At 38.8% G+C, this 20,374-nt stretch overlaps 1 protein-coding gene across 2 annotated transcripts in view; it reads left to right on the forward strand.

Annotated features, from left to right (window-relative positions):
- Positions 1 to 4,500: 4,500 nt before the first annotated feature.
- ACVR1C (activin A receptor type 1C) overlaps positions 4,501 to 20,374 on the forward strand; it is a 106,088-nt gene continuing 90,214 nt past the window's right edge. Inside the window, exon 1 of one of the 2 annotated variants that reach the window (XM_008258601.4) lies at positions 4,501 to 4,806. In XM_008258601.4, coding sequence (XP_008256823.1) covers positions 4,734 to 4,806 — 73 coding nt within the window. In that variant the 5' untranslated portion in view covers positions 4,501 to 4,733. The remainder of the gene's footprint in view (positions 4,807 to 20,374) is intronic. The other variant, XM_051848603.2, reaches the window with a different exon arrangement.

Consider the following 20,374-nt stretch of genomic DNA (forward strand, 5'->3'; position numbering starts at 1 on the left):
GATAATTCTTACTTGTGGAGTTTCTCTTTCACGTTGATCATCCAGAAGAGACTCATTCTGTTGGGGGACATTAAATTAGCTAATGTTAATTTAAAAAAAGAATAGTTAACTAAGGTTAATTAAATAACTCATTAATGGATACTAATTTAAAATCCAATAGAATAGCCAAGCTACTTAAACCCTATTTTTCTTGGCCTTTACAATGAAGAGGTATATTGATGTTGTATTCTGAATTATTTCATAGATCTGTCAGAAAGAGATTATTGAGAATATTGATATATAATTGAAATGTTTTTGCATATATACACTTATTGAACCAACTTCATTTTTCTACTGGCATGCTAGTAACAAAATCTGTTTTATGTTTATGCTTCAGATATAAATGTGATCAAGAATCATCTAATTATTTCTATCATTTAACAGTAATACATTTATATAACATTATTACATTTTTCAGTCTCACAGTTGCTAAATGGTTATTTCTGGGTATTAGGAAGAAATCACTATTTGACATGTTGATACTATTGACTTTTAAAAATCTGTTCTAGGAATCATAGTATACTTTCTTCATAGAGCTAGCTGGGCAGGGGAGCACTTCACCCTTTTGGGGAAGTTCTACCCAGAAGTTTGCCTTTTTTTTTTTTAACTTATTTGACAGGTAGAGTTAGACAGTGAGAAAGACAGAGAAAGGTCTTCCTTCCGTTGGTTCCCCCCAAAATGGCTGCTAGGGCTGGCGCTGCGCCGATCTGAAGCCAAGAGCCAGGTGTTTCCTCCTGGTCTCTCACGCGGGTGCAGGCGCCCAATCACTTGGGCCATCCTCCAGTGCCCTCCTGGGCCATAGCAGAGAGCTGGGCTGGAAGAGGGGCAACCGGGACTAGAACCTGGTGCCCATATGGGATGCTGGCGCAGCAGGCGGAGGATCAGCCAAGTGAGCCACAGCACCGGCCCCTGTAATTTGCCTTTCTCAAGCTTCAGCAAATAGTTAACTGTGATTCTTCCCTTGATTGGATTGTTAGTTGAAAACACTTTGCACCTTGTTGGTTATTTGCAAGAGGAAAAAAGAAAAACATCCAAATACAACACTAACATCCATACAAGGGACCTTCAAGAAGTTAATGGAAAATGCATTTATGAAAAGACAGAGTTCAAAATTCTTGCACCAAAATAAACTTATCTTTTAATTCCACTTTCCACAAACTTTTTTAAAAAAAGATTTATTTATTTATTTGAAGGGCAGAGTTACAGAAGAAGAGAGACAGAGACAGAAAGAAAGATTTTCCATCTAGTAGTTCACTCCCCAGATGGCCAAAATGTCCAGAGTTTGGCCGATCTGAAGCCAGGAACCAGGAACTTGTTCTGGGTCTCTCACATGGGTGTGGAGGTCCAAGCACTTGGACCATCTTCCCCTGCTTTCTCAGGCACATTAGCAGGGCGCTGGATCAAAAGAGGAGCCACTGGGACTCGAACTGGTGCCCATATGGGATGTTGGTGCTACAGATGGCAACTGAACACCGCTACACCACAGCACTGGCCCCTCACAAACTTTTTGAAGTTCCTTTGTATGTTATAAGCAAGGTTATTGCTAAACATTATCGTTGTCTTTTGTGGAATATAAAATTTAACTCTGGGGCTGGCACTGTGGCGTAGTGGGCAAAGCCACCACCTGCAGTGTCGGCATCTCATATAGTCGCTGGTTCGAGTCCCGGCTTCTACACTTCCAATCCAGCTCTCTGCTATGGCTTGGGAAAGCAGTGGAAAATCGCCCCAGTCCTTGGGCCCCTATACCCACGTGGGAGACCTGGAAGAAGCTCCTGGCTCCTGGCTTCGGATCAGCGCAGCTCCGGCTGTTGAGGCCAATTTGGGAGTGAGCTAGTGGGTGGAAGACCTCCCGCTTGCTCTCTACCTCTCCTTCTCTCTCTGTGTAACTCTTTGAAATAAACAAACAAAAATCTTTAAAAAAATAAATTACTGAATGTAATGGTAGAAATTTTCCTCATTGTTCTTCTATACAAAATATTAGCAAGAAATTAACTCTAAATTTGCTAAAGCCAACAATGTGGAAATTCAGGATCTCATTTTTAAGCATATAATCTTCAAAGATTTTTGGTTGTTTCCTTTGGGTGTTAGCTATAACATCTTATGAGTATAAATGTCTACATATTCTTTTAAATGAGCACTATTTGAAGCAAACAAAAAAATAGTTTATGGAGTTGTCATTTAGCATAGCAGATAAGTCACTACTTGGGATGCCCATAGCCATATAAAATGGCCTGGTTCATGCCTGGTTCCTCCGTTTTTGATCCAGCTCCCTGCTAATGCACACCCTGGAGGCAGCAGATGATGGCTCAAGTATTTAGGTCCCTGCTACTCACATGGGAGACCTGGATTAGATTTTTTGGCTCCTGGTTTCAGCCTTGGCTATTTAGTGCAATTGGGGAGTGAACCCGTGGATGGAAGATCTTTCTCTCTGTGTGTCTCTACCTTTCAAATAAATTGAAGGTAAATAAATAAATTTTAAATAAATATTTTGTATTCATAAAAGAGACCATACTTATATATGCAGTCCACCATTGAGCAAAATGTCATTATGACACATGTTTGTATTTTAATCCAATATGTCCAAAATCTCACCACCTCAATATGTGAGTAGAGAGAAATAATTAATATTAGATTTTACATTCTTAGTTTTGTACTAAGTCTCTGAAATTTGGTAAAAGTCAATTTGGTCTAGACACATTGCAAGTGATCAATAGCCACATGTAGCTACTGGATACCATATTGACAATGCACCATTAGACTTAGAGGAAAGCTATCAGGCTTCTCTAGATAATCTCGATTTCTTAGAAAATGGGAGCTTTCCAACTTGCAAAGGACATTGCCTACTGTATTGGAGACAAAATAAGTATGTGGAGAGTAAATACCTGACATAAGTGTAATTCCCACAGTTCAACCACGCTCTCACATGCACGGTTTTTGATCCTAACTACAGTGCTGAGAAAAAGGGAGGAATTAAGTTCCAGTCTTTTGAGGACCACACTCAATTCTTCTCTTTAGGCTCCATACCTTATGACACAAGAGCAGATTATAATCCAGAGTACAGTTACCAAATAATGAGCAAGCCAAGTCAGTCAAAATATAATGTGTCCTAGCATTTTCTTGCCTTTTTTTTAAAGCATCTGTTTTGTGGGTGTCTGGAAGGGCTTAGACGTGTCCCACATCTCTCTCTCTCTCTTTTTTTGTTTGTTTGGTTGGAGGATAAAATGAGAACAAAGTCTTTTTATGTTCAGGAATGTTTTGATTTATCCAATGTGGCGGTGGGAGAGATCTTCAGCTCGGTCACCATCATGTCTCAAAGTCCAATTGTGCCGCCTCCAGAACTGTGATCTTCTGATAGCAAAGGCAAGGTCTTTCCCAGACCTCAGAGAGAATATGTTTGTTATTGAGTGTTGAGCAAGTAATCTCTTACTCTAAAGCAATTATATGACTCAAACACTATCCAAGGAACCCCCTAACAGCAGTAACACCACTGATAGTGTGTGTGTGTGTGTGTGTGTGTGTGTGTTGTTGATCAGGGTAAAATGATCTCACTTACTTTAATGTTTAGGCAACATAGGTGAACTGACTTTACACTAATGTCTGCTAATTGGTAATGTTGCCTTTGTATTTGCAATCAAAATCCACATGGGAAGCACACCCATTTGACAATCAAGCTCTAGGGATTTAAACAGTACTGAAACGCGTTTCTAATGCATTAATCAATTTTCTGTCTGCCCTTAGTCTGGGTGCTAGCTTTTTTTTTTTTTTTTTTTTTCCCCTCCAGTTCTTCAAATCCTCAAACTGTAGCTGCCTAGGTACCTTCTACAGGTGGGGTCCTTTACCTCCTACCTCGGATCTCTGGATTGCGCATTGGAGATGGCCACGTCATCTGGTGCAGGTGCTTCGGCTATGGTCGCCAAATAAAGCGTCAGAAGGCGTCAGGTAAGAGATTAATTTTGTTATGTCAAAGCCAGGGGCCCCAAGGCAGTCGATGACGGGTTATTTTCTGGGATGGACAGAGAGGGCGCCCTTTGACAGGCGCGTCCACAGCTAAGACGTGGTAGTGGGACAAGCGTGCAGGAGCACCGGAGGGTTTCTCATGGCACAATCTAGTTACACTGAAGGACACTGGGCAATAAACAAACGCCGAGAAAGCTGGAAGTGTGGCTCTTCTGTAGGAGATTACAGAGCTGATCACCAGGAAAACAATCGCTGCTTAATTGTAGCTTAAGTTTCCCTAAAGTCTCAGCGGGGCTTTTCCTCCCGTCCCAGACTCTCTTCTAGAGTATCTAGTCTTGGGGGCTCCGTCTTTCTTCGTCCCAGCTGTGGGCGCTCTCACTGCCCCGCGCTGGGGCCGCCTTCGCTCGCCTGGCCGGCAGCACAGGGCCAGGCGGCTGGAAGAGGGCGCAGGGGGCGGAGGCGCGGTAGGGGCGGGCTCTGTGGCCCCCCACCCCCTCCCAGCCCGGCAGCCAGGGCCAGTGGCAGGAGCGCCGCGCACCGCCAGCCGCGGGGGCCGTGGGATGGGGCAGGCAGAGCAGGGGGGCGCCCGCGCCGACTAGAGCCAACCGCATATTTCAAAAGGGTGTGGGGGCTGCGCTCCCCTCCAGCGCCCCGGGAACTTCAAAGCGGCCCGCGCTGCCTCAGCTGCCTCGCTTCGCTCTGGGGCCTCGCAGCCCCTGCACGGCCGCTTGGTGGCCATGACCCCGGCGCTCCTCTCTGCGCTCCGCCAGGCTCTCCTGCTGCTCGCCGCGGCCGCAGAGCTCTCGGCAGGTATGGTGGATTTTTTTTTTTTTTTAAACCCGGCGCTCGAGACGGTGGGAACTGGGGGCGGTTTGCGGGTGGGCACAGAAGTCTGGGTGAAGGAGGGTTCTGCGAGTAAGCGGACCTTCCGCTGGGTTGAAGGGGAAGCTCCAGTCGGAATGAGGGGGCGCGGAAGAGGGCGCAGCGTGGGCACCTGACGTCTGGCAGCCGTAAAGGTAGACAGGTGTGCTGGGGACTATCAGGAGGAGGGGAAAAAGCGGCAGGGACTTTCGGGTAGGGTAATAGGGCTGAGATGGTGACTCATTTGGGGTAGTTTGCAGCACGCTGAGTAGGAGAACGTCTGTGGGTGCGCGCTCGGTTGGAAGCTGGGTGGCCCTGTGAGTTCACTCTGCCGGGACCGGGAGGGCTGCAGGTGCCTCTCACGGACGCTCGGTGCTGAGTGAGCCCTTCAGAGAGCTGCGCAGGAGAGTGGCATGGTGGTGGCGGGGGTGGCGGTTTAGTCTGAGTGTTAGGAGGCGAGGGATACCCCCAAAGCCGCAGGTGCCAAGTTGTGGAGGTGGGAACTTGAGTCTGCGTGGTTTGTAACGCATATTGCTTTCGAGGTACGATCCTCACTGAGTTTCAGGGGAAGAAAATTCTGGCAAGCGCTCCAGCTTATCTAACAGGTCTGTGCTTTGATAGCCTAAACAGAGTCCTCGACCCAACCTGGAAACCACACGTTTCTTTATAATGCTTACTAGAAATCGGGGCAAATGCATCTTGGGTAAAATCCGAGTGTGCCCTGACCCAAACCTCTTTAATTCTGAAACTATTTTCATTACATCATTGCCCTGGATTACACAGAGCAGGAACAGATTCCTAACTTATTCTTGAAACATTTCAATCAGACATTGAACACATTTGCACATAAAAACCTGGTGTTTTTCCATAGATCTGTACTTTGTCCGAAGCTGATTTTGATGCATTTTTGTTTTCCCAGATGACAATCTGCTTGACATTAATAGCTATACTCAGGGTGGGTAGTTTTCCTCGTAGTGACATGTGCAGGAAAATGTTTTGAATAGTATGATTGCTGTCATGTACAGATTTCAGTGTTTCAGATGGCCCGAGAGAATCATTAAATACAATGTTCAAGAAAAAAAAGTGATTATTGGAAAGGATTAATTGATGACATCTGAGGATGAAAGCATTTCAGTTATCTTTTAGGGAAAGTATCGGAGTATCAGTAAGATGATAGGAGAAAGTGAAATGTGTGTGTTTAGAGTTCATAAATTCATTAGCGGGAAGAAAATTGATGGTGGGAAAGTCTATAAGAAATAGGTGACAACTCTGCTAACCTGGGATAGTGACAATGCTCTTGATGATATAACAGGATTTACAACACCCAGTGCCCCTGAAGTCTTCCACAGATCACAGGTTTGACTGGGCACCTGTGAAACGGCCTCTGCAGGCTGTCTGTACCAACTTTTTTATTTGAGGGAGCTAATAATTTGGCTGCATATATTTGAAAAAAAGAAACTTAATTATTATTATTTTTGTCCTGGTTTGACAGATATATTTTATTATACAACAGTGTCTTTAGACAATTTCAGAGACCTATGACATAGCAACATCAGAAAACATTTCCCATCATGTTCTTGAAAACGCATATAAACTTTTGACATTGATGTGTGCAAAAAAAAAAAAAAGATTATCCCTTCAAATGTGATTGTTTCCTCAATATTTGAAGTATAAGAAAAATTCATGATATGGAGATAATGTGCCAATATGGTAGAAAAGTACTTACCAAAGCTTAACCTTTATGACAGACTTTTCTTATTTAATGCAATCATTTCAGATCTCCTCAAGAAACATTTATACCTTTTTGTGTCCCACGTAAACAATGTCTATTGCTGTCTCTATTATTTATTCCTAACTTTTATATAAGTCTTTGGTTATGTAATAGAGGAATTCAAAGCAGGGGTTTGCTTTGTGCTGCCATCTTTTAAATTGATTTTCTCTCATGGTTATTTACCTTCTTTTTGACTTGGTCACTTTTGCAACTTATGTAGTCATATTGGCCATTTCTGAACACGTTTCTGCCATTGTTGACCTATTTTATGAGTGCTGACTTAGCAAAACTGTGTAGCAGAAAGTGTCATGGTCCAATTTGTCTCTGCTAGGCACCGGGAATAGGCTCTTAAATTTTTGAAAACATAATAAACCAGTAAACCCTCCTTGCTTTGTGTGCTCTTCGTCAACATCTGTGTCATCTTAGGAGTGGTGACCATTAGCTGCAGCAAGCCCCAACTGATCCTACTGAGAATCTCAAGAGGAACAGCTGGTGAGAAATTAGAAAAGTTATTTATTGGACTACATTAGATTAGAAAAGATTTGGTCTGTTCTGAGTTGCTCTGGTTATCTAGGTTTTGGATTCCTTGATGTTTGCTATGGAAGACCTACCATGACCTTATAATATTCATCAAACATACTACACGAAGATTTGTCAGGTAGTGTCCTGGAGCTCTCTTTTTTGAAACTATGATTTGAAAATTACTCAGATTTGAATATTATGTATTCTCTTCTGATTTCATGAAATTTCTTTTGTCTTTTGATTGGGAAAGAATTATTGAGATCCTAGAAAACTGTATCCTGTTAACTCTAACAGTGAAGAGTAACCAAGGTAGGAATAACCAGGGTAGGAATGGGAGGTTTCAGATAGTTAAAAAAAAAAAAAAAAAAAAAAAAGTAGCTCCATGAGAAGTTTTCAGTGGTGTGTTTGGAAGTGAAAGTGAAAGCCTGGGGCTTGGTTTATAAATGCAAAACATTCTGCCATTTTTGCCCTTCCTACAGTTATGTATTGGTTGATTGGCAAGAGGCTCCCTTGTTCCAAGGAAGAGACATCTAGGAGAAATTCTGTGTGGAGACTCTTGGGGAAAAGAGAAAGGGACAAGTGGAGATGTCCTGTAAGCAGTTGCTTTTATGGGTCTGGAATTCAGAGGATTTTTATGTCTGGACTGATGGTAAAAATTTGTGAGCCAAGGGAATTTACTGATAATTCTGAAAGAAATTATTGGGGCTGGTGCTGTGGTACAGCAGGTTAATGCCTTGGCCTGAAGCGCCAGCATCCCATATGGGTGCCAGTTTGAGACCTGACTGCTCCACTTCTGATCCAGCTCTCTGCTATGGCCTGGGACAGCAGTAGAAGATGTCCCAAGGCCTTGGGCCCCTGCACCCACATGGGAGACCTGGAAGAAGCTCTTGGCTTTGGATGGGTGCAGCTCCTGCCATTCCAGCCAACTGGGGAGTGAACCATCAGATGGAAGACCTCTCTCTCTCTCTTTCTCTCTCTCTGTCTCTTCTCTCTCTCTGTAACTCTGCCTTTCAAATAAATATATCTTTTAATAAAAGAATGAAATTATTAAATATGTCCACAGATCAAGCAAATAAAGGGCAGAACATCTAGTAAAATTGAATTTCAGATAAATAATAACTTTTTACGATAAGTGTGATACAGATATGACACAGGATACACTTATTAAAAATTACTTACTGAATAAATCCAATTTACTTGTGTGTTCTGTACTTTTGTCTGTCAGCCCAACATAAAAGAAATACTGTTGGGAGATCCACCATCCCTGATAACTATTACTGTCTCATTAAAAGGACAAGTTCAGGGGCTGGCACTTTGGCATAGTAGGTTAAGCCTCTGCATGTGGCCCCTACATCCCATATGGGTACCAGTTCTTGTCCTGGCTGCTGCTCCTGATCCAGCTCCCTACTAATGCACCTGGGAAGGCAGTGGAAGATGGCCCAAGTGCTTGGGTCCCTGCACCCATGTGGGAGACCGGGAGGAAGCTTCTGGCTCCTGGCTTCAGATCAATCCAGCTCTGGCCATTGCGGCCAATTGCGGAGTGAACCAACAGATGGATGACCTCTCGCTCTGTTTCTCTCTCTCACTGTCTATAACTCTGCCTCTCAAATAAATAAATTGGTTCACTCTGCAAATGGCCACAATGGCCAGAGCTGTGGCAATCTGAAGCCAGGAGCCAGGAACTTCTTCCCAGTCTCCCACGTGGGTGCTGGGGCCCAAGGACTTGAGCCATCCTCCATTGCTTTTCCCAGGCCATATCAGAGAGCTGGATTGGAAGTGGAGCAGCCAGGACTAGATCTGGTGACCATATGGGATACCAGCACTGCAGGCAGAAGATTAACCTACTGTGCTGCGGCACCAGGCCCATGAAAATCTTAAAAAAAAAAAAAAAAAAAAAAAAAGGACAAGTGCAGACCTATTTTGTAGGCCTTGTCTTTTAGAAACTTTCATTCTAGCTGTGCACCGTATCCCTGGATTCCCTGAGTTACTCCCAGCTCTTGATTAGGGTTAGGGATAGCTCCCAGCTCCTGCTGCTTCTGTGTGAACAGGAAGAGGTACCTAGCCCCTTGCAATCATACATGAGTATCTCAATATGAAAATATGTATGAAAAAGATAAGAATAACTTTCTCAACTTGCTGGAAGAGATTGTTACACGAAAGCTGGTGGTTTTTCCAAAATTTGCTGTCTTTGGAATGTGATCGCTATTTTCAGACACATTTTTCTTCTGAATAAACTTTCATATGTTTCTCTTTTAGGGGAAGTACTTCCAGGCAGTAGTTAAGACCCACTCTATTGGATTTTTCTTTGTAGTAAATTACATCTCTTAATGTAAATAGGAATGTGAAGGGTGAGACGGGTGTTTGACTTAGCAGGTAACCCGCTGGTAGAGGCAGACATATCTCCTATTTGAGGTCCCAGGCTGAAGTCCTGGCTCTGCTCCTGTCTCCAGCTTCCCGCTGATGCACACTCAGGAAGGCAGCAGGAATGGCTTAAGTCATTGGGTTCTTGCTAACCATGTGGGAGACCTGGAATGAGATCTTGGCTCCCAGCTTTGGTTCAGCCCAATACCCAGCCACTGTGGGTACCTGGGGAGTAAACCAGTGAGTGGAAACTCTCTCTAGGTCTATGTCTTTATCTCTCTGCCTCTCAAATAAATAAATATTTTTTTCTTGAACAAGAGAGGAAATGAAATTGGATAGTCCGTATTGGGGGAATCCCTATAGGACTTGTTAATCTGTCACAGTTTGAGGTTTTGGAGTATGCTCCCAAGAAAGCGATTCAAACCTTCTGGGAAAGGGACAGGGATGCATAAATATCATCAGTGACCTGCAGTTGTGGGTACCAGCTGATTAGTATTATCTTCATTTTTGGATCTGCAGTGGATAATGTCCTATAATTATACAATTGACTATTGTAGGAATAGATCATTAAAAAGTTCCAACAAAATATATAAAAAATGCATCTTAATAATGAAACAAAATGATTAATTTTCTATTATATATAGTTAACAGGGTAAAAAAACCCCAAATACTCTAAGCAATAAGAGTGTACACAGAACATATCTTATCAATTATATGTGTGAGGTTTCTGCTAAATTTCCCATTGCTTTGATGGTAAAGTTTCTTAAATCAGCATTAAAATGTTTATCCTTTCATTGTTTAAGGAATTGGGATATGTTTGCAAGTGATATGGAAATAACACTTTTGTGACCTAGGAATACCTTAATGTTGTCTTGGCTTAGCTGGGCTGAACCTCCACTCAAAGGATAGCCAGAAAAAGGAGGAGAAACAAGGGACAGTAACTTTTTTCTTTGCTATCTGAGCGTTAGCCCCAAATTGCATGGCAGAATTCTGATATTCAACCCTTTTCTAAACTCTTAACAACCAGATAACTAAGGATAAAAAAGGGGGAGATGTGACAAACCAGAATGCTCAGTCCTGACTTTGTGATACCATCGAAAGGCCATCCAGTCTCTGGTGAAAGGAAGCCAGAGAGACCATAGACAGGGGATTTCCAACCTCCAGTGAGCTCCAGGTGGTAATTTCAGGGGAGAAAGGCAGAAAGTCAGTGAAAAGAGGTGGTGGGATCTCTCCTCTGAAGAAGTGGGTCTGACCCTTCTCACACTTGCACTGAGAAGGGGATGCCAGACAGGGTCACAAGTCCTCTGACTTTCTTACTCTTTGAAAGCTAGATCCCTAAAGCATGAGCTTGGTGGCCTGAAAGCTCAACAATACAAATTGCTACTCCTCTCACTTAGAGATCCAATAAGAGGGAGCGCAGAGGTGAGCAGGAGTGTGAAACAGGCACAGAGACTTTCCATAGAAGCTAAGGCTTTGCTGCCTCATATCTTGTGCCTCTTGCATTCACCTGCTCTGATTGGCCATCCAGACTAGCCAGGTTCCACTCGGTCCTTTATTTCCTTGAGAATCACTTCCTTTTTTCTGCCATTCTGTCTTTTAGAGAGTAGGCATGTGAAGTTATTGTTTCTTTGGAACTGTTTAAAATTAATCCTCTCAAGAATTCATGGGTGAATCATTCTGTATGACTCAAGAGCTAGGCTTATTATTTTTTTTAAAAAAATTAAATTTGCCATGACTTAAACATCCCAAATTAGATTAATCCAATTTTTCATTAAACTTTTCACATTGAGAGAATCATTAGATGTTTAAATTTTGAAACACACATTTTGTTTCCATCTATTTTGTCATCCTTATCTTGTAGTAAAGTGAGAGGACAATGATAGATGCCACATCTCTGTTGAGCAAGTGCCTTATACATATTTTTGTGCAACTCCTTGATTAAAATAAAAACTCTAGTTAAAAACAGGATTAGAAAAAAAATCCAATCCATCAGAATCTGGACAATGATAATTGTGATGTAAAACGTTTAGTTTCATAAATGCAGATTTATCCAAGAGATGTTAACTCAGAGGGTGGTAATCCAGATTAACACAGATTTTAAAAACCAGATTGTTTTAAAACAGAGCCAAAATATATTAAAGAGTATTAACTCATCACATCTCCCAGTTTTATCTGATGACATTTTCCTGGCTTGCTCTCCTAGAAACATACATTCCCCCCCCCCCCATCCCCATCACCGCCCTCCAAGAGCAAAAATGCTACTCTGAACATTTGCCTGCTCTAATAGTTATTGTGAGATTGCATTTGCATTCTTACGTACATTCACTTGCAATCTGTAGTGTGTATTTCTAGGAAATAGATAATGCACTAAATTTAAAAGATAATGTATAAATAGCAGAAGATTCTTTACAGGATAGCAAATATATAATTGAAAGTGTCCCTTTTAAAAATGCTTTCTTTTTCTACAGCTGTTCTCTAGCTATGTTATATTAAAAGGCATTTCTTTTTGCAGAGAGAAGAAAGCTGACTTTATTGAAACAACTGGACTGAGAGTTATTGTGCCAAATCAAGATGAATATGCTCCTTTAGCATTGCTTTTGCTGGACTGTGCTTTGGCTACTGACATGACCATATAGTTTTTCATCATGTTTTCTTACAATTCTGTTAATATTTGTAGAGTTTGTAACAATGTCTCCATTTTTACTTCTGACATTGGGAATTTGAATTTTCTTTCTACCTTTTTCAGTCTACATGAAGGTTTATCATTTTTATTGATTTTCCTTAATCATATAGCTTTGACTTTGTTGCTTTTCCTGTGTTTTTTTTTTTTTTTAACTATTTTCTGCTCTTATCCTCATTACTTCCTTCTTCTACTCACTTTACACTTAGTTTATTATTCTTTTTTTCACTCCAGCTTCTTTAGATAGTACCTTAGATGAAGCTTTGGCAACATTTTCTTAAAGGGCCCATTAGAACACAGGCTAGGCTTGTGAGTTATATAGTCTCTTTTTGCAACTAAAATTTTCCTTCTTTTATCTGTGGGGGATTAGTTCCAGGACCACCTGTAAATATCAGGATCTGCAGACGCTCAACTCCATTATATAAAATGACATAGTGTTTGCCTGAATTTGAATCATTTCTAGATTACTTATAGATTACTTATAATATCTACTAAAATGCAAATGCTGTGTAAGTAGTTATTATACTGTATTGCTAAGGGAATAATAACGAAAAAAAGTTTCACTATAGATGCAATTTTTTTCTCAAATATTTTTCTTTCACATATGGGGAACTCACAGGTAGAGAGGGCTGACTGTATTTAATACTGCCTTTATGATATGAAACTGTCCATAGAAATACATAAACAAACAGGTGTTGATGTGCCTCATTAAAACTTCATTTTCAAATGGGCGAGCCATTAGTCCATAGTTACCTGTCCTTTTCTTAAATCATTCATTTAATACTGTACTTCTTTTCTAATGTAAGTATTTAAATCTTCAGCTCATCTCTAAATTGTGATATGTTGTGATTTTATTTTCATTGGATTCAAATTAGTTTATTTTATTTTGTGATTTTCTGGGGTTTGTGTTATTTAGATGTCTGCTATTTAACTTCCAAATATTTCTGGGACTTCCAGATTTTTTTTTACTGTTATTGAATTCTTTTTTTTTTTTTTTTTTTTTTTTTTTTTTATGACAGGCAGAGCAGACAGTGAGAGAGAGAGACAGAGAGAAAGGTTTTCCTTTGCCGTTGGTTCACCCTCCAATGGCCGCCGCGGCTGGCGCGCTGCGGCCAGTGCACCGCGCTGATCTGATGGCAGGAGCCAGGTGCTTCTCCTGGTCTCCCATGGGGTGCAGGGCCCAAGCACTTGGGCCATCCTCCCCTGCACTCCCTGGCCACAGCAGAGAGCTGGCTTGGAAGAGGGGCAACCGGGACAGTATCCGGCGCCCTGACCGGGACTAGAACCCGGTGTGCTGGCGCCGCAAGGCAGAGGATTAGCCTAGTGAGCCGTGGCACCGGCTTACTGTTATTGAATTCCAATTTAAGTCCATTAAGGGTGAAATAAGATACTCTGGATTACTTTAGTTTTTTTGAATTCATTCATATTTGTTTATAGCCCAGCATATGACTAGTCTTTGTGCACTTGATGATAATGTGTATTTTGCTTTTGTTGGGTGCAATGTCCTGTTAATTTCCATTAGGCCAATTTGCTTGACTCTGTTATTGAAGTCTTTTATATCTTCACTGATTTTCTATTTTCTTGTTTTATGCATTATGGAAAGACAGCTACTGATATCTTCAGAATACTTGTGGATTTGTATATTCCCTTTTTCTAATTGTCACTTCATGTATTTGAAAATTTTGTAATTAGGCCCATACAGATTCAGAGTTATTACGTCTTCTTGATGCACCCTTCTTATTAAGAAACCTGCCTTATCTCGGGTAATATTTATTATGATGACATGTGTTTCTTCATAACTTGTAATATTCTTTGCCTTGAAGTTTACTCTGTCAAGATTCACATTAATATCTCTATTTAGCTTTGTTATGCTTCATATTTATGTGCCCATGTTTTAAGACGACTAGTATAGCTATTGATTTTTTTGCTGAATTTGTGCATATAATAGATTTTTTCAGTCATCTTATTCATAAAGATAATACAGGTGGGTCATGCTTTTTCAGTGAGTCTTACTTATTTGTGTTTTTACTGGAATTTTTAGAACAGTTAGGTTTAATATATTTGTCAATATGGTTTTGTTTATGTCTCTTGGCTTATAATTTTTGGTATGTTTCCTTTCATTTCCCTTTCTTTTCTTGTCTTCATTTGGTGTAATTGACTAAATATTAGTTTTATATATTATTCCAACAACTAGCTTATAAGCTACACTGCTTTGATTTATTTTTAGTGGTTGCTCCAAAATTTCTAATATTCTTCTTTAAATTGTCATAGCTTATTTAAGAATCTCACTATCATGTACTTTCATTTCTTTCTTTTTGTGCTTTGTATTATTAATCTTGTACATTCTATTTCTACATAACTTATAAACTTCAAAATATGTAGTTATTATATTGGCTTTAAGTTTTTGATTACCTTTCACCAAATTAAAAAATTAATGGAATATTTTTCATTACTCATTTATCATTTCCAATGCTCTTCATTACTTCATATAGATTTAGGTTTACGTCTTACATGATTTTCCCTCAGCCCAAGGAAACTTCCTTCATTTTTTGTAATTCAATTCTTATGGGATTAAATTATAATTTATTTTTGTTTCAGTAAAGTTTTTATTTCATTTTCACCTCCAATTTATTATTACTTTTTTTTTTTTTTTGACAGGCAGAGTGGACAGTAAGAGAGAGACAGAGAGAAAGGTCTTCCTTTGCCATTGGTTCACCCTCCAATGGCCGCCGCGGCCAGCGCGCTGCGCTGATCCGCAGGCAGGAGCCAGGTGCTTCTTCTGGTCTCCCATGGGGTGCAGGGCCCAGGTACTTGGGCCATCCTCCACTGCACTCCCTGGCCACAGCAGAGAGCTGGCCTGGAAGAGGGGCAACCGGGACAGAATCTGGCGCCCCGACCGGGACTAAAACCCAGTGTGCTGGCGCTGCAAGGCGGAGGATTAGCCTAGTGAGCCATGGCGCCGGCTATTATTACATTTTAAAACATACATCAAAATTGAAAGAATATTGCATGTACCACTTATGTAAATATTAATGAGATTGGGCCAGGATCATCATCTTATCATATTTATACCCAATTATCCATGTTCTATCCATTGTAAATATTATTTTTGGTGCATTTCTAAATAAATTACAGATAGACAAACACTTCCTTTTAAGTGATTCAGCGTATGTATTATTATGCAGAGTTCAATGTTTACAAACAGTTTTGTCTGTTGATCAAACATTTATGTATGGTAATATTTACAAGTCTTGTGTGCACAATTATGGAATTTTGAAAATGTATTTATCTAATCTCTTTCAAGATATTAAAGATAACATCACCACAATGAGCTCCCTTATGTCCCTACCCACTCATTCCATAATGCCATTTTCCCAAGACATCTGCTCTTATTTTCCTGTAAATTACTTTTCGTTGTTTGTGTGAATTGTTTTGTAATGTCATTATTCAATGTTTGTTGATAGTGTTGGTCACCTGTACCTTTACTGTGAGAGGTGTGTTGAAATCTCAGAACATTCTTGCAGATTTATCTATGTCTTCCTTTACTTCTGTTGGTTTATATTTCATGTATTTTGAAAATTTCATATTAAGCAAGACACAATTGTAATTGTCATGTATTCCTGATGCAATGACTATTTCATTACTATAAGATGCCCCTCTTTTATCTCAATAATACTCTCTTGTGAAGTCTACTCTAATAATAACCATACTAAGTATTTTCACATGTTTAATATTTACACATGTGTTTTTCCCATCCTTTTACTTGCAACTTTTGTCTTTGTATTGAAAGTGCATGCTTCATACACAGCATAGAGTTGGTCCTTGATTTTTATTTTCTAACAATATGAAAATATCTGCCTTTAATTTGAGTGTTTTGTCCATTCACATTTAATATAAATATTGGGATGGTTTTAGGCCTAGAGTCTCTCTTTAATTGTTTCTTTGTTTTCCTTCTCCTTTTTTTTACCTTTTTGAGTAGCCAGTCTTTTTTTAATATTTCATTTTATTTAATTTATTGATTTATTAACTCTTAAGTTTTAATGATTGCCTTATCCTGAACTTTACTCTTTCTTAACGTTCATTTTTAGCTAGCACTTTGCCATTTCAGACTTTACTCTTCATATCTGACATTAATCTTCCTACCTTACACTACCCTCTTTACCTTGACACATCCCACTTTAAGTACAGAGACTTTGATGGCATGATTAAATATACCAATAATATATAAATGTGTATATATATAGATATATATATACCAACGAAAATTATGAGACACACAAATAATCAAGAACAAAATCTGAATAAGAACAACAAAAACAAAAAACAACAAAAAGACTGCACTCAACAGAACCTCATTTAGATGTGAATCAGAGTTGGAATTATCATATATGGAGTTTAAAGTAACTATGATTAAAATATATGTTGGAAAAAGATGGAAAATATGCATAAAGAGATGTGACATTTCAACAGAAAGATAGAAAGTCTAAGAAAATGTTAAATGGAAAGGTTAGATATAAAAAACATGAGATAGATAATGCCTTTGATGTGCCCATCAGTAGACCCAACACAGCCAAAGAAAGAGTCATGAATTTGAAGATGGGTAAATATAAATCATCGTGGAAGATTATAACTATACTCTTGTAAAGTGATTATTCTAAAGTGAGATATGTTAGAGGTGAGTAGGGGGAAGAGTGACACAAACTAAAAGAGGGCATCTGAAAGGTGGTAACAATATCAAGTAACATAAATGATGTGTAAATGGAATCCTAGTTAGAAAATAGAGAAAATAGGATAAAATACATATTGGAAGATATATTGGTCATTAATTTTCCAAATGTAATTAGGGATATTAAATTACCAATCATAGAAGCACAGAGAACCCACAGGGTACATACATCTCCTTCCAAATTTCACATCATTAGATAAATCATATTCAAATTGCTGAGATCCAAAGATTAAGAGAAGTTCTTGAGGGTAATCCCAGGAAAATAGAGCTATTGCATATAAAGGTATAAAATTAAGAATTATAGCAGATATCTATGTAAAACAGAAAGCAGTGAAGTCACAACTTAAGGGTGCAGCAAGTAAAAATCTGCCATTACAGTATGCTATACCCATGAAATCATCTTTTAAAATGGAAGAAATAGTAGCATTTTTAGACATAAAAAAACTCAGAGAATTCATTATCCATACACCTGTACTTTGAGAAATGTTAAGGAAATTTTCTCAGACAAAATGAATACAATATCAGACAGAATCTTGGATCCATATAGAAAAATATGGAAGTGACTAAAATGAAGATGAATATAAAATTTATTTTTGTTACCTTTAAAGGATCACTGATTCCTAAAGCAAAAACAGTTGGTAGGCATGTTTTTATAGCATGTGTACAAAAGTTAAAATATGTGACAGCCTTAGCACACAAGGATGGGAAAGAGGAATTGAAAGTATCTTTATCCTATTGTAAATTTCCTGGTTACATGTTAAATATTATAATATATTTTAAAATACACCAGGTATACAGTGATTAACTAAACATGTTATTTTACAACCAAGAAAAACCATAAGGATATTTTAAAAGATATTTAAATGAAAAGATAATAATGTACATAAAATAGAATAAAATTACTTGATTAATCCAAAAGCATGATGCCAAATAGCGAAAAGACCAAAAATAGATGGAATAAATGGAAAAAAAATCTATCAAAAGGATAGATTTTAATTTAACCATATCAATAATTACATTAAATATAAATGATATAAATTTAGCAATAGGAAGCTGGAATCAGGAACTGGAGCCAGAAATCAAACTCAGGTGCTATGGTATGGGTTGTGGATGTCTTAACTGCTAAGCTAAATGCTTGACCTTGGATACTCATTATTTTAACGTGCACATAAAATGTTAAGTAAGATTGACAAAATTATGAGCAATAAAACAAACCTACACATTGAAAATAATTTAAATTACATAGAATATGTACTCTGAACATAATGGAAATAAGCTAGAAATCAACAACAGTAGTTTATCTAGAAAATTGCCATATATTTGGTAATTAAGCAACACAAATCTATATACAGGTCAAAGTGGAAGTCAATAGAAAAATTAGAAAATATTTTGAGTGGAGTGAAAATCAACAAGCAACATATAAAAATTGCCACATCCATTTAAACCAGTGCTGGATACTGGCATGAAAACAAGCACATAGATTAATGGAACATAATTGAGAGCCCAGAAATTAATCCACATATATAGAGCCAATTGATTTTCTGACAAAAGTACCCAGAAAATACACTGGAAAAAGGATACTCTTCAATAAATCTTACAGGCAAAACTGGATGTGTGTACATAAAAAAAAGAAATTAGAACCCTACCTCTTACCATATACAAAAATCAACTCACGGTGGATCAAATCTGTAAATTTTAAGACCTAAAACAATGAAATTATGAGAAGAAAATGTAGGGGAAGTACTCCAAGACATAAGGGATGACTTCTTGAATAAAACCTCCAAAGCACAGGCAACAAAAGCAAAACTAGACATATGGCATTGTATCAAACTCATAAGCTTGGCACAGCAGAGGAAACAATCAATGGTGTGAAGAGAGAGCCTACTGAATGAGAAACTATTTGTAAATTTCTTATCTGACCAAGGATTAATATCTAAAATATATACATTTTTAACTTTTATTTAATAAATATTAGTTACCAAAGTACAGACTTTGGATTACAGTGGCTTTTTCCACCTCATAACTTCACTTCCACTCGCAACCCTCCCTCTCCCATCTCATTCACATCGATTCATTTTCAATTATCTTTATATACAGAAGTCAATTTAGTATATACTAAGTAAAGATTTCAACAGTTTGCACCCACACAGAAACATAAAGTGAAAAATACTGTTTGAGAACTAGTTATAGCATTAAATCTCAATGTACAGCACATTAAGGACAGAGATCCTACATGAGGAGTAAGTGTACAGTGATTCCTGTTTTTGACTTAACAATTGACACTCTTGTTTATGGCGTCAGTAATCACCCTAGGCTCTTGTCGTGAGATGCCAAGGCTATGGAAGCATTTTGAGTTTGTCAACTCTGATCTTATTTAGACAAGGTCAGAGTCAAAGTGGAAGTTCTCTCCTCCCTTCAGAGAAAGGTACCTCCTTCCTTCTTTGATGGCCCATTCTTTCTACTGGGCTCTCACTTGCAGAGATCTTTCATTTAGGTGTTTTGTGTTGTTGTTGTTGTTGTTTTTTTTTTTTTTTTTGCCAGAGTGTCTTGGCTTTCAATGCCTGAAATACTCTCATGGGCTCTTAAGCCAGATCCAAAAACTTAAGTGCTAGTAGAGCCAGATCTGAATGCCTGAAGGGCTGATTCTGAGGCCAGAGTGCTGTTTAGGACATCTGCCAGTCTATGAGTCTGCTGTGTAGCCCACTTCTCATGTTGGATGGTTCTCTCCTTTTTAATTCTATCAGTTAGTATTAGCAGACACTAGTCTTGTTTATGTTTTCTGTTTGACTCTTAATCCTATCATTATGATCAATTGTGAACTGAAACTGATCCCTTTGACTAGTAAGATGGCCTTGGTACATGCCAACTTGATGGGATTGAATTGGAATCCCCTGGCACATTTCTAACTCTACCATTTGGAGCAAGTCAGCTTGAGTATGTCCCAAACTGTACCTCTCCTACCTCTCTTATTCCCACTCTTATATTTAACAGGGATCACTGTTCAGTTAAATTTAAACACCTAAGAATAATTGTGTGCTAATTAAAAAGTTCAACCAATAGTATTATGTAGAACAAAAAAAAAAAAACCACTAAAAGGGATAAAGTATTAAGTGGTTCATGAACAGTTAGGACAAGGGCTGATCAAGTCACTCTTTCTCATAGTGTCCATTTCACTTCAACAGAATTCCTTTTTGGTGTTCGGTTAGTTGTCACGTATCAGGGAGAACATATGATATTTGTCCCTTTGGGACTGGCTTATTTCACTCAGCATGATGTTTTCCAGATTCCTCCATTTTGTTGCAAGTGACCGGATTTCACTTTTTTTTTTTTTTTTTTTACTGCTATATAGTATTCTATAGAGTACATGCATTTAGGTTGATTCCAGGTCTTAACTATTGTGAATTGAGTTGCAATAAACATTAAGGTGCAGACTGTTTTTTTATATGCCAATTTAATT

This window comes from Oryctolagus cuniculus, chromosome 3 (genome assembly GCF_964237555.1).
Source record: "Oryctolagus cuniculus chromosome 3, mOryCun1.1, whole genome shotgun sequence".
NCBI lineage: Eukaryota > Metazoa > Chordata > Mammalia > Lagomorpha > Leporidae > Oryctolagus > Oryctolagus cuniculus.